The sequence below is a fragment of the Sorex araneus genome, chromosome 10 (assembly GCF_027595985.1).
Source record: "Sorex araneus isolate mSorAra2 chromosome 10, mSorAra2.pri, whole genome shotgun sequence".
In the NCBI taxonomy this organism is placed as follows: domain Eukaryota; kingdom Metazoa; phylum Chordata; class Mammalia; order Eulipotyphla; family Soricidae; genus Sorex; species Sorex araneus.
Window position 1 is genome coordinate 41,998,304 of NC_073311.1, and position 15,283 is coordinate 42,013,586.

At 38.8% G+C, this 15,283-nt stretch overlaps 1 protein-coding gene across 3 annotated transcripts in view; it reads left to right on the top strand.

Annotated features, from left to right (window-relative positions):
* The window catches only part of SCYL2 (SCY1 like pseudokinase 2), a 61,255-nt gene that overhangs the window by 25,966 nt on the left and 20,006 nt on the right, over positions 1–15,283 (top strand). For 2 of the 3 annotated variants that reach the window (XM_055118474.1, XM_055118475.1), the window contains exons 5-12: positions 1,827–1,976; positions 3,815–4,036; positions 4,415–4,531; positions 5,680–5,805; positions 7,316–7,492; positions 9,497–9,508; positions 9,617–9,739; positions 14,856–14,969. In XM_055118474.1, coding sequence (XP_054974449.1) covers positions 1,827–1,976; positions 3,815–4,036; positions 4,415–4,531; positions 5,680–5,805; positions 7,316–7,492; positions 9,497–9,508; positions 9,617–9,739; positions 14,856–14,969 — 1,041 coding nt within the window. The remainder of the gene's footprint in view (positions 1–1,826; positions 1,977–3,814; positions 4,037–4,414; positions 4,532–5,679; positions 5,806–7,315; positions 7,493–9,496; positions 9,509–9,616; positions 9,740–14,855; positions 14,970–15,283) is intronic. The other variant, XM_055118476.1, reaches the window with a different exon arrangement.

Genomic DNA, 15,283 nt, shown 5'->3' on the forward strand with positions numbered 1-15,283 from the left:
AAAAGGGAATTTTTCTTTTCAGATTGTTCTTGGCTCATTTATTTATTTATTAAATATTTGTGGTGCCAGGGGTCAAAGTCAGCATTTCTACATGCAAAAGTATGTGTTCCATAGCTGACCCACATCCCTGGCCCTTTTTTGGCTCTTTGTAACTTAGCCATATATACTGCTTTATGGAGACCATTGTATCGTTTCAGATCTTTAACATTATTTCTGTTTCCTCAGTATTTCTGTAGTTTACTGGTAGGTTATACTTTGAGTACTTAAAAAATACAGCATTGGGGCGCATATGGTGCCGGAGCCCATGTGTTGCTTGTGCCCATGTGGCCGAGCACATGTGGCACCCGAGCACGTGTGATTCCCACATCTCCCCCTCTTGAGATGTGTACTTTCATGCTTTCTTGTCTAATGCTGGGATGTGTGTAGAGACTCTCTTTGCCTTTGGAAAAGCTCAGGTTCTCTCTTGAGCATGTTACTCTCAACTCTCTCCCTCCTTCCCTTCAAAACCTCCAAATAAAAACTGTAATTTCAAAGAAAAAAAATACAGCTTTTGGGGCCGGAGATACAGTACACCAGGCAGGTTATTTACCTTGCACTTGGCCAGCTGGGGTGTGACCCCTGGCACTGCCTATGGTCTCCTGAGTCCCCCCTTTAGTGATCTCTGAGCATAGAGCCAGGAGTAATCCCTGAGCACTGCCAAGGGTAGACCAAAAATTACACACACACACACACACACACACACACTCACACTCACACACACACACACACAGAGCATTGATAACCTTTGTAGAGGAGTGCTTATTGATTAGAGAGAATAGGGTAGTTTTCTTTAATATATTTAAATTTTATATAAATAGTATGTCTTTTTTTTGGTTTTGTATGTTGGGCCACACCCAGCAATCCTCAGGGTTTACTCTGGCTTTGTGCCCAGGGATCAGTCCTGGAGCTGCTTAGGGGACCATATGGAATGCCAGGGTTCAAACCAGGGGTCGAACCAGGGCAAATGTCTTGCCCACTGCACTATTCCTCTAGCCCCTAGAGTGCAATATATATAATATATATGAAACTTTATATATTATATATCATGCATAATTTTAAACCTTGTGAAGGTATTTTATGAACAAAACATTAAGATAATATAATAAAGTCTGTAAATCCTTTTCTTAAAGGCATATATTTTTAGTACATAGCCTTTTCATATATGTTCACTTTTTCTGATTTTCCTTGCTTATAAAAGTGTCTTCAGTTTTGTAGCGTAAATTTATCCATAGAGCTTTAGTTTGTTGGAAACAGTTTATTTTATTCACTTTTAACAACTCTACTGATATATATATAAATATATATATATACATTAATATATATATACATCAACCGATGTATAATTGCTCAAATTAAAAATTTATAGTTTTGTAAGTTTTGGCATATATACCTGTATAATCTAATACATATATATATGTGCCCCTTAAATTTCTTCATATCCTTTGTAATCCCTCTCTTGCTTCTTCTTATCTTTTACTCTACTGACTTGTTTTCTACAACTGTAAATCAATTTATATTTTCTAGAATTTTGTAAGTAGAATTTTGAAGAAAGTACTCTCTTTAGCTTCACTTCCTTTTATATAGAATATACATCTATAAAAATATTAAGAATTAGAATCAATGTTAATGAACCAGGTAGATAATTGCTGCTTGGGCCCTTCAAATTACCTTGGTTTTCCTAGGCCATCTCAGCATTTTGGCAGACCTCTTCCTTATCTTTCTTGCCTGAGATATTTTATTATCATTAAAAGGAGTTTATTTAATGTAAAAATGTCTGGTGTTTACAGGTTTCTGAAGGATTGTCATTTTTGCATAGCAGTGTGAAAATGGTTCATGGAAATATTACACCTGAAAATATAATTTTGAATAAAAGTGGAGCCTGGAAAATAATGGGCTTTGATTTTTGTGTTTCATCAACCAATCCTTCTGAACAAGAGGTAATGAAGGCTTTAGTTTTTAAATTATTTTAAATTGTGGAAGTAGAGGGTTGCTTCTGGAAGAGATGTTGGATTTATAAGACTGACATGTATAGAAATTGTTTATTTGGTTTGATGGTATGATTATGTAGCTATATGGAATATTCCTAATGTTATTTGTACCTAAGAGTATTCAGTTTATTAGTACTATAGTAGTTACTATTGCTTGAGAAAATGATTCTAGGTTATTTAAGAATTCAGGTTCAAGAGATTTCTTTTTCTCAGAATAAAATATTCTTATAAGTGATGTGAATTTTGCTGTTTTGCTATTTTGCTCTGAGATCCCAAAACTGAGATCCCAGTTTCTTAGTAATTGTGGTATGCCTATGTTTTTGTTTTGTTTGTTGGTGTTGGGGCCACACCTGACAATGCTCAGGGGTTGCTCCTGAATCTGTGTTCAGGATTACTTCTCCTAGGGCTGGGGGACTATATGGGATGTCAGGGATAGAATCTGGGTTGGCCGTATGCAAGGCAAGTGCCCTGCCTTACCCATTATACTATATCTCTTCAGTCTCCTGAAATGCCTTCTTATACATGGGAAAACACTGCAATATTTTAGGTTTTTTAATTCTACGTTCTTGTTAGTTCAGTTTGTGACTTCACAATTCAAATAGATTTATAATTCAAATAAACATTTTTAGGGAAGCACAATGGAAACGTTACTGGTGCCCGCTCAAGCAAATCAATGAACAATGGGATGACCATGCTACAGTGCTATAGCGAAGTAAAAGAATTGTTACTTGAGTATACATAGTGAAGCAGGCACTGTAGTAAGCCAATTTTTTGTACATTCATTTAATCTTATAACAACCTTTGAATCTAGAAAGTAATTCACTGTATCACTGTCATCCCGTTGCTCATCGATTTGCTCGAGTGGACATCAGTAACGTCTCCATTGTGAGACTTACTTGTTGTGCTGTGAGCCCAGCAAGCTACCGAGAGTATTTCACCTGCACGGCAGAGCCTGGCAAGCTACCCGTTGCTATTCAGTATGCCAAAAACAGTAACAGTAACAAGAAACTAATTAGGTGGTGAAATAATGTAGCTGGCTAGTGAAAGAACAATATGTCAAATAGCAGTATATTTGATTCCGTATAATTTGAAGCCTGTTTATCATAAGACGTGTACCAAATATCTCATACTTATAGTATATGTTTTGGGTGGGTCGAATGTAGTGTCAAGGATTGAATTTAGGGCTTTGTATATGCAAAGAAAATGCATTGACCACTGGACTATTTCCTGGCTCTTACAGTAGGTGTTAAAATAAAAATATGTTTTCTGGGAGACATTTTGAATAATTTGAAAGTTACAAATTATTCTTTGGACTGGGGTGATAGTACAGCAAGAAGTGTGCTTGCCTTACACACAGCTACCCCGGGTTCAACTCCTGGTATCCCGTATGGTCCCCTGAGCCCATCAGGAGTGATCTCTTGAGTGCAGAGCCGGGGTAAGCTCTGAGTGCCCCGAGCCCCTCCCCCACAAAATAGTTCTTATTCTTGGGCTGAAGAGAGCACAGGGATCAAGGCAGCTTCTTTACATGCAGCAAACCACAGGTCAGTCCCTGAGCACCATCACAAGTGACATTTGAGTCACTGCTGGGTCTAGGCTAAAACTTAAAGAAAAAAAAAGCTCTTCCATCATTTAGTTCATGCTCTTTCCATATTTGAGAATTTTAGAATTGAAGATGGTGATCTCATTTATATTTGTATTATTATGAGTTTAAAACTAGACTGCTATTGCTTTGTAGTTTGCTCTAAGTGAAAGTGTTTATGTGCAAATCTTTTTTTGTCTTCTTATAGCCTAAGTTTCCTTGTAAAGAATGGGACCCAAATTTACCATCATTGTGTCTTCCAAATCCCGAATATTTGGCTCCTGAATATATACTTTCTGTGAGCTGTGAAACAGCCAGTGATATGTACTCCTTAGGAACTGTCATATATGCTGTATTTAACAAAGGAAAACCTATATTTGAAGTCAACAAGCAAGATATTTACAAGAGTTTCAGTAGACAATTGGATCAGGTATTTGCCTATGAAATATTTGTGGAATGTTTCTTTGTTAGATATCTAATTATGTTCAAAATAGATTTTACTCTGTTGGTGAAGTCAGCTTAATAAAGTCAGTTCTATAACCAGGACCTAAAATTTGTCACTGCAGTGTTAGTCATACCTTTATTTTACTGAAGTTACTCTTTGAAATGTGATTTACAATACTGAGCATTTTGTTTTGTTAAGCAGTTTTAAGTATTAAAGTATTTAAATTATCTTTGAATAGTATACTGTAGTACATTGTTCAATCTGGAAATATGTTCAGTAACTTTTAAAGGTTTCTTAGATCATTGACAGCATAAATGTACATCTTTTAAAATATTTTTATTTTTAACGTAACTCTTTTAATAGTTGAGTCGTTTAGGATCTAGCTCACTTACAAGTATACCTGAGGAAGTTCGTGAACATGTAAAACTACTATTAAATGTAACTCCAACTGTAAGACCAGATGCAGATCAAATGACAAAGGTGAGTACACATGGATTTTTGTCTTAGATGAACACACAAAAAGTGAGCTAAAGAAGACTTAGCACTTCTAATACAAGATAGCATCTTTATTCTTGACTATATAGGGGCCAGAGCGATAGTACAGTGGTGGTCTGCTTACCTTGCACACAACCGACCAACCAGGGTTTGATCCTTGGCATCACATATAGTCCACCAGGCTCCACCAGTAGTGACACCTGAGTGCAGAGCCTGGACTAAGCCCTGAGCACCATGGGATGTTGTCCAAACCATTGTGGGGGAGAGGGGGAGAAGGAAAGGAAAAACCCAACATGTAAAATACTTGGCTTCGTGGGGCTGGAGTGATAGTACATGGGTAGTGTGCTTGCCTTGCATGCAGCTGACAGGGTTCAGTCTCCGGCACCCCACATGGTGTCTTCAGCCCTCCAGGAGTAAGCCCTGAGCACCACCAGCTGTGGCCCAGAAACCAAAAAATAAAGTAAAATACTCAAGCTTCTTTTATTTATTTATTTATTTATTTGTTTTTTGCTTTTTGGGTCACACCCGGGGATGCTCAGGGGTTACTCCTGGCTCTGCACTCAGTAATTACCCCTGGTGGTGCTCACGGGACCATTTGGGATGCTGGGAATCGAACCTGGGTTGGCTGTGTGCAAGGCACACAGCCCTACCTGCTGTGCTATTGCTCCAGTCCCTTAAGCGTCTTTCAATCTTAAATTGGTTAAGCATTTATATATGTAGCTTTCTAATATAAAATTAAGACTTTAAATAAACTTAATCCTACTAGTCATGAGACATACAGGATTTCTGGACTCTCTGACTTCATCCTTCTATCATTTGCTCATTTAAGCATGGGTTCTAATAGATGAATGCACAGATAAATACACGTACTTGGTATGTTTGATCAGTCTTTCAAGATTTTTACCAATTATGTAAAGAAAATTTTATGCCTCGCCAGAGCTACTGATACTAAAAATGTGAGCTTGGGAATAAAAACAATTACTTTCTTTTCTGATTTTTATAATTAGAATTTTTAATTTAATGGCCTTTAGTATTTTATTATTTTTTAATTTTTCATCACAGTTTAGTAATTTTAGATATAAGTATTTTAAATATAATATGTGTTATAATAATTGTATCTTCCTATTTTTTAGATTCCATTCTTTGATGATGTTGGTGCAGTAACACTGCAATATTTTGATACCTTATTCCAAAGAGATAATCTTCAGAAATCACAATTTTTCAAAGGACTGCCAAAGGTTCTACCAAAACTGCCCAAGGTTTGTTGTCTATCAGTTTCTTATATAATCATATTTTTAATTTAAACTTTTCTTTATAACTTATAATTATATATGTATAGTTATATTACGTATAATTATAATGCACTGTAGCACTGTTGTCCCGTTGTTCATCAATTTGCTCGAGCGGGCACCAGTAACGTCTCCACTTTGAGATTTGTTACTGTTTTTGGCATATCGAATATGCGATGGGTAGCTTGCGAGGCTCTGCTGTGCAGGCGGAATACTCTCGGTAGCTTGCCGGGCTTTCTGAGAGGAGCGGAGGAATTGAACCCGGGTTGGCTGCGTGCAAAGCAAATGTCCTACCCTCTGTGCTATCGATCCAGTCCATAATATAAGTTATTATTTATTATTATTATTATAACTTATTATAATAACTTTTCCAAAGAATTAAATGTAACTTTTGCCTTAGGAGCATAAATAACTATAAAAGGCTGCCAAATGATTTCAGAAGTTTAGTGGATCTTCTCTGCGTGGTCCAGAAAAGTACAGTAGGGTTTGAAAATATGAAAGATTAATACCTGTGCAGATAAACACTTGCTTAGACATTAGGTATTGAAAATTTCATAAAATGCCATTGTGGAGATCACTACCTCACTAGAGTGAAGGGGGTACTCCTGTATTACTACTGCCTCCATAGTTCCTTACATTCTCATCTGGTGTTCTCAATCATGAGTAAACACAGTGTGAAAATATTGGTGACTGCTGAAGGAACCACTGAGAGCAAAACTAGGGATTCCTGGTTTCAAAAATGTCTCTAGTGTTTAATCTATCAGATGTCCATTTAGGACCCATTATTTGTCTCTAGCCCTTTACTTTATTGCTGTAGAGGATAAAGAGAAGCATTGTTCTTGCTCTCCAGACCCTCCAAAGTGTAGAGAGAGTTAACATGCCCGATCTGGAGAACAGTACGGCAATGTAAAACCATCCTCTATATGGTCCCAAAGCTGGTTCTTCAGTTTCTTTGCCTTACTTATCTGTGCTCAGGGCTCACTCCTGGTGAAATTTGGGGGACCATGTGGGGTGTTGGGGCTTGGCTGTGGGTCAGCAGTGTGCAAAACAAGCACCTTACCTGCTGTACTAGCTCTCTGACGCTTATGTGGCAAAGCAAAGTTGTGTGTTATCGATCGTTAATAATGAAGAAAGTAAGAAGAGAAACATTAGTGAAGATGAATCAGGGAAGATTTCTGAAGGATTGCATGGTCATGTCTCCTTTTATTTGCGGTATTCTGTTACACCTTTTGTCCTTTATTATCATCAGTAATGATGGTACTTAACAGCAGCCACATGTTGCTCTCAAATGTGTTCTGATTTCACCCATAAATTACATGGTCTGCTTACATACAGAGATCAGACATTTTACATTTATTTATTGTTTTTGCTGTTGTTTGAACCATATCTGTAGCCGCCAGAGGTTGAAGATTTTAGGCTGTGTTAAAACTGAAACCTGAAATTAATTGTAGTTTTGTGAACAGCATTTTTTGCTTTTCAGCGTGTCATTGTACAGAGAATTTTGCCTTGTTTGACTTCAGAATTTGTAAATCCCGACATGGTACCTTTTGTTTTACCCAATGTTCTACTGATTGCTGAAGAATGTACCAAAGAAGAATATATCAAATTGATTCTACCTGAACTTGGTCCTGTCTTTAAACAGCAGGAGCCAATCCAGGTATGTGTGTGTGTATATATATCTATAATGTATGTGTGTGTATGTGTTGTGTATATATATATATATATATATATATATGCATATATGGGGTATTTTGCATATCACTGTTATCCAATCATTTTAGTCACTGACGACTATCTTTGAAAATGAAAGGATTAAATATACTACTCTGTTTTGTTTGTTCATTTTTGGTGGGTGACCACTTCCAGTGCTACTCAGGACCATGTGGTGCTGGAGGCTGACCCCACTGCTCCCCCATGAGTAGAGGAAGTACTCCAGACTTCGGAGTCCCTGAATATGGTGCTTTTTAAAAACTGGAAAAAGTACAAGAGACTTTCTTTCCATTAGAAGATATTTTATTCTTTTTTTTTTTTTTTGCTTTTCGGGTCACACCCAGCGATGCACAGGGGTCACTCCTGGCTCTTCACTCAGGAATTACCCCTGGCCGTGCTCAGGGGACCATATGGGATGCTGGGAATCGGACCCGGGTCGGCCTCGTGCAAGGCAAACGCCCTACCCGCTGTGCTATCGCTCCAGCCCCATTAGAAGATATTTTATATGTTTAAATGAAACATTCTTAATATTATAATTGAGTTTAGCAAGTATATGTTCACAACTTTTCCTAAGTTTTTATTTCAGAAAATAAATGAAATTCCATTTCAGAAAATCTAAGACTTGTTATCCTGTTCCCATTGACCTTAGTGAAAGTTACAGCTTTGGGAAAGTTATAGCTTTGTATTTTTACCTCTTGCACTTTTGTGGGGCCCGTCTTGGGGCTACACCTGATGTGCTCCTCCAGGCTTACTCCTGACTCTGTGCCTAACTCAGGTGTCATTCCTGTGGGTTCAGGGACCATATGGGGTACAGGGAATCGAATCCAGGTCAGGCACACGCAAGGCAAACACCTTATCTGCTCTCTGATACAAGTAGTTTGATTTTTCTGTTTGTTGGCTGATTTGGTTTGGTTTTGGTTTTAGGGTCACATCTGGTGGTATCCAGGGCTTATTCTTGGTTTTACTCCTGGGGATTACACCTTGGGGGGCCATATAGGTTGCAGAGGATAGAACCCAGGTCAGACACTTTCGAGGCAAGAGCCCCACCTGCTGTACTATCTCTTTGGCGGTCTGTGTCCTCATTTCTAAAATGAAATGGGTTGTTGAACTTAAATCTGCTGGCACATAGTGAATATTAGTACATGCCTCTGCATGTATACAGCTGTGACTTAGTCATAAACCATTTATTCCAGTAAGCTGATTTAAGGGGTTTCTTGGGTGTTGGGGGCTTGTTTATATTTTGTTGTTTGGTCCACACCCAGTTTTGCTAGGCCCCTGGGGCCAAGGGATGGGTCTCAGAGGTCCTGGGGCCTTTTGAGCCATTTTCCCCACCCTGATTTAATATCCTGTGATAGGCTGTTGTGGTTCTTTCTTTGAAAGGAGGGCAACAGGAGAAAGTCTGGGAGTCAGGGCAAGAATTCCTGTGGCTAACTAAAGGGCAGATGAGGAAACTGAAAGATTGAATCAGAGTTCCTCAGTAAGGTCAAGGTGTAAGAGGGCTAAGTTAGTGAAGCCACATGTTTACCATACAGCAAAGTACTACCATAAGGAAACTGCTGTAGAATTTTATTTGCCTTTACTTTTTGGTAAGTTTCCCTTAGTCATTCAGTTCATTTCTTCCCAAAACTTTTAAAATGAGTATTTGAAAACTGAGTGTTCTGCATAAATAGAAAGGGACATTTTGGTCCTCTATGTGTTTCTTTATAGAGTTGTTCCTTGTTTTTTTCATTTCTGTGCTTCTCTTCAACTTTACTTCTTTGGGTTATCTGTCTTCCCTACCCTCGGGATCTTTGCCAGACAGAATTCGTGGGTGAGCTACATATTACTATATAGATATGTTAGAGTTAGGTAGTATTAATTTAAATGTTTAAATTGAGAGCCAGTATTAAATATTGTGCTTCCAGAAATGCAAGAGCCTTGATATGTATGTTTTTGCTTTCCATGCCTTCAGGCTAGCAACATGGTGAGTGTCAACATATAGAATTTAACTTTTGAAAAAAAAATCTTTAAATTCTGTACATAGAATCTTGTAAAAATTCTAGATTTTAAATATTGTTCCTTTCCTAAACAGATTTTGTTGATTTTCCTACAAAAAATGGATTTGCTACTGACCAAAACCCCTCCTGATGAGATAAAGAACAGTGTCCTACCAATGGTTTACAGAGCACTAGAAGCACCTTCCATTCAGATTCAGGTATATTTTATTTTTCTTTATGCCAGATTTTATTCTTAATGTAGAAGAAAAAATGCAAAGTAAATACTGGATTTGGTTTCTTAAATCTTTTTTTTTTCTATTTTATTGAATCACCGTGAAAATCAGGTTTAAGTCTCAGTCATATAATGATTAAACCCCCATCCCTTCACCATTGCACATGTTCCACCACCAAGAACCCCGATATACCCCCCCACCCCCCCTTCCTGAGTGGCTAATGATCTTCACTTTATTCTCTCTCTATACTTTGAATATATTCAATATTTCAATAGAGAACTCACTATTATTATTTGGAATTTTCCCCCAACAATCAAGCCTGCTGAAAAGGCATCATTTAATAATTTGTTTTCCATTACTGAGAATAAGATTATATGAGCTCATGTGGTTTTGGATTTCTGATTTTTTAGCTCAGTTCACAATCTAGATGCATTTCTGTAAGAAGCCACTGGGTGCCAAAATGGGTTAGAAGACCTCTCAGATCATAGTCTTTAAGGAGCAGAGGTCCCTTTCTCGGGCAGCAGCTCCAGATCTTATCTGGGCGGAGAGCGTGCCGGTAACGCCCCCCATCTCATGATCGCCTGTGAGCCATGTCACTGCAAACTGATACCTCTGGGTTGGGAGTCTTAGAAGATGGCGCTCGCCACGTGGGTGCTGCCACCGCCACCATCTTCCGCGCAGAAAGACAGGGTGGAGAGGGAAAAATCCCTTCCCGGGTGGCACGGGGTTATAGCACAGCTCACAGTCTAGATGCATTTCTATGAGGAGCCGCTGGGTGCCAAAATGGGTTAGAGGACCCTTGGATCATTGTCATTAGGAGCAGAGGGTCCGTTTCGAGTGTGGCAGCCCTGGATCTTATCTGGGCGGAGAGCGTTTTAAATCCTTTCTCCTTGTTTTTGTTGTGGACCGCATCCATCCGTGCTCAGGGCTGACGTGGCTCTTTGCTGGGAGGGTCATTGCTGGTAGGATCCGGGGGTTCTCTGTGTGCCAGGGAAACCTGGGAGGCTGCATGTGAGCAGCCGGCTCCAGCCCTGAGTTATTCAGTTTGTTTATATAAAACTCAAAAGTATAAATTCATCCATGGGATTATATGATTGATAAAATATTTCTAAGATGTATCGACCCCTTATTAAAGGGGGTCGATAATTCTCATGAGGAATTATAATCTTGAATTTGTGAGTGATATAGATGAAAAAGCAGACAGTACTTTAATCTGGTTCCTGGTGCATCATACTCTTGCTTTTGTCCCACAAAGAAAGTTGATCTCAAAATGTTATAATGTAGTTGAGTGAAATGAGTCAGAAAGAAAGAGACAGACATAGAAAGATTGCACTCATATGTGGAATATAATGTAACTGAGAAGTACAAGTTGGCAACGATGCAACTTCTGGCAGATATCTCTCTGGACTTAGTTACTAAAATACTAAAATACAGAAACCCAAAACCGAGAGGCCTCTAAGTGTGGTCACTCGACCTCATACCTCTTCATCCTCAGCAATGGAAAACAAATGATCTAATGCTTCCTTTTCAGCAGGTCTGACTTTAGGGGAGAGACTCTCCAAACAATAATAGTAAGTTTTGTTGAAATATTGTATGCAATCAAAGTGAAAGTAAAGTGAAATTTATTAGTTACACAGGCGGGGGGGGGCTGGGGGGGGCTAGGGGCGTGGGGGGGTTAGGGGTGTGAGGGGGCGGGGTGGAGCTATACTGGGATTCTTGGTGGTGGAATATGTGCACTGGTGAAGGGATGGGTATTCGAGCATTGTATAACTGAGATTTAAACCTGAAAACTTTGTAACTTTCCACATGGTGACTCAATAAAAAAATTAAAAATGTTATAATGTAAACATTGAGTGACATTTTGTTCTCTTTGTTTTTTTTGGTTCTGTGGACCTGACGTGAAATTTTTGTGGATCACCCTTGGAGATCTAATTTAGTTTATTTTTGTTTTACATTTTTAAACTTTAGAAGAGACTGTTAATACCATTTTATTACGTTATTGGCTTCCTGCTGAAAAGTTGAAGCAGTTGAAGTTGTTTGCTTGCTTTGTTTAGTCTCCCGTTTCTGGGTTTCATATCCTGTCCCTAGCGAGAGCCCTTTCCTTTACCTGAGTGCCGCTATGGAACGATGACTGAATTTGCCTCCTTGAACCAATGCTGCTTGGTTATACAGGACAGCGTGCGCACACTCAGTGTCTCACTGACGCTTCTCTGTGTTTCCTTTGTGAAAAATCACCCCTTACCTGGAGCTTGTATTTCTCGTTTTAAAATTATGCCTCCCATTTAGCATATTTCTAAGTGAATATTAACCAATAATTCTTTATTTTGGGGGGTGGGGTGGGGCTCCTAAGCGGTATTCAGGGGACCTGGGACCATTTTGGTGGTTCTCAGCTTAATCGTGTTGGTGATTCAATGCAGGGGCCGCAGGGTGTGGTTCTGCCTGGGCTTTGCAGTGCTAGGGATCATGAGTGCCACAGCCAACAGTGCTGGGCACCTCTAGGGCTACTCCTAGTGATGCTGGAGCGTCATGTGATACCAGGAATCGTATTAGAGTTTGGGTGCTTGCCTTTACCCTACTTCGTACTATCTCCTTAGCCCCTGAACATATAATTCTTTGAGGTAGATTTGGGTTATACGCAGCAGTGCTCAGGAACTACTCCCAATCCAGTGCTTAGGAATTGCTTTTGGAGGTACTTTAGGGACCATGCACTATTGGGATTAAATTGGGGTTGACTCTATGTAAGGCAAGCACCTTAACCTCTGTCCTGTCTTTTCTTTGTGTGTGTGTATGTGTGTGTGTGTGTGAATTTGAGAAAAGGTTAAAGAAAAATATTGGCTAAATTTTTGGTAATAGATGATTTTCTTTTACATTATTGAATTCATAGTTCATTTATTTCTATTAATTACAAGTAGTTATCTTTAACAAATACTATAATAATATATTTCTTGAGACCCATCTATACTTATCTTTTCCCATACTTTGCTTGAAAGATTATTCTGCTCTTGCTGAGATATGTTCTTCAGTTAGATGGTTCTCAAGCCAGTTCTTTTTTCTTTGTTTTATATAATCCCCCTGCTCCCAGTCCCTTTCCCTTTATTATCCTTATTTAGAGCACCCAGTTCCAATCTTGTATAATGTGGCACAAAATTCAGAAGACTGTTAAATACCTTTTTTCTGTTGCTGTAATTTATTCTTGTTTACATTTCAAAGTTTGGAAGTACTTAAACATATAAAGAAAATTGAAATCCTCTCTCATACATGCCCAGAGTTAACATTCTGATAGAACCTTTTAGTCATTTTTTACCTAAGTGTATAGACATACACATAGTCTTACATATTTGGGGGGATGGTGAGGTCCCGGATACACCTGATGGTATTCAGGGGATACTCCTTATTCTGGGCTCAGGGGTCACTCCTGGTGGTTTTCAGGGCACTATGTGCAGTGCCATGGATCTAACCAGGATCGGGACATGCAAGGCAAGTGCCTCAACTTTATACTATCTCTCTGGCCCCATACATGTTTTTCATGTGGGGTTGCTTAATAATGTTGTATTAGGATTCCCTTCAATAGTAAGATTTTGGGGCCATACTGGCTGTGCCCAGTGCTTAATCCTGACTTTGTACTCAGTGGTCACTTCTGGTGATGCATGGAGATCATATGTGGTACAAGGGATTGAACTAGGATCAGCCATGTGCAATGCAAGCATCTTAACCCCTATACTGTCTTTCTGGCCCATTAAAAATATTTTAAAAGATGCTTATATTATGGACTGGAGCGATAGCACAGCGGGTAGGGCGTTTGCCTTGCATGAGGCCAACCCGGGTTTGAGTCCTCCATCCCTCTCCGAGAGCCCGGCAAGCTACCGAGAGTATCCCACCTGCACGGCAGAGCCTGGAAAACTACCCGTGACGTATTAGATATGCCAAAAACAGTAACAAGTCTCACAATGGAGACATTACTGGTGCACACTTGAGCAAATCGATGAACAACAGGATGACAGTGCTACGGTGTTCTACAGTGCTTATATTTTATTCCATTACATGGATATATTTAACTGCTAAGAAATCACGCTTCATACAGAAATGATTTTATATGAGTTTTTCCTTGATTTTCTCTCATTGTGAAAAATATTAAAATTTAGGTATCCCTGGGGGTTCCTTTGGGGGTTTTTTGTTGTTGTCATTGTTTGCTTGTTTATGTTTGAACCACACTTGATAATGCTCAGGGGTTAATCCTGGCTCTGCATTCAGAAATTACTCCTGGCAGTGCTTAAATTACCAGATCGGATACCAGGGATTGGGGATTGAATTGGGGTCGACCCATATGCCGGTCAACCACCCTGCCTGCTGTACTATTTCTCCAGCCCAGGTGTTCCTGTTTTTAAAGCACTGATTCACTGTCACTGTCATCCCATTGTTCATCGATTTGCTCCAGTGGGCACCAGTAATGTCTCCATTTTGAGACTTGTTACTGTTTTTGGCATATCAAATATGCCACAGGTAGCTTGCCAGACTCTGCTGTGTGGGTGGGATACTCTTGGTACCTTGCCAGTGTCTCTGAGAGGGACGGAGGAATCGAACCTGGGTCAGCCACGTGCAAGGCAAATGTCCTACTCACTGTGCTATCACTCTTGCTTTTAAAATAAGTTAATATTGGGACTGGACAGATACCACAGCGGGTTGAGTATTTGCCTGGCCCACTGCCAACTAAGGTTTAATTCCTGGCACTCCACATGGAGCGTGGAGCCTTGAGTAAGCCCTGAGCACTGACAGACCCAACTTTTTTTTTTTTAAAAAGTTAATAATTGTGTTAAAAAGAAATTAGGAATGAGACCAGGGAATTTTGGAGTCATAAGTACCACATGACCTAACATGATTTTGAGTATAGCTTCTGATCTTGTCTCTCCTTTGTAAAATTGAAGAGTGGTAACTCTTCAATGAGTCTTTGGAGTACTTGTTAAAGGAACAAGTAACATTCATTTGTTTTATTGCAAACAATATGAAAAATTAGCCAGGTAGATGCAACATATTTTAATATGTGACAGAAAGAAAGAGAGCTTCTTTCCCTAAGTAAGATAAATTTAATTTATTTTTCTGTTAGGAACTATGCTTAAACATCATTCCGACCTTTGCAAATCTTATTGACTACCCATCCATGAAAAATGCTTTGATACCAAGAATTAAAAATGCATGTCTACAAACATCTTCTCTTGCTGTAAGTAACTGCGGAGTAATTATTTTTCTTTCACATTTTATTGGTTTATATTTCTTATTGTTCTTATTGTTTCTTATTTAAATATGGGCTATAGCTTTAGTTTTTCCCAATGCATACTTTTATGGTAGTGCATCTTTATTTCCTAACTTTTGAGTGTATCAGTAGGAAATTTGTGTAATTTTTTTTCCCCTTAATCTTTTTCTGTTGCAATTCACTGTTTTGTTGGTGGTAATTTTATAGTAATGAAAATTTTAGCTTGATATATTCACCTAAAAACTTTTTCAATGGCTTCCTTTTATAAACTGCTTTTATTT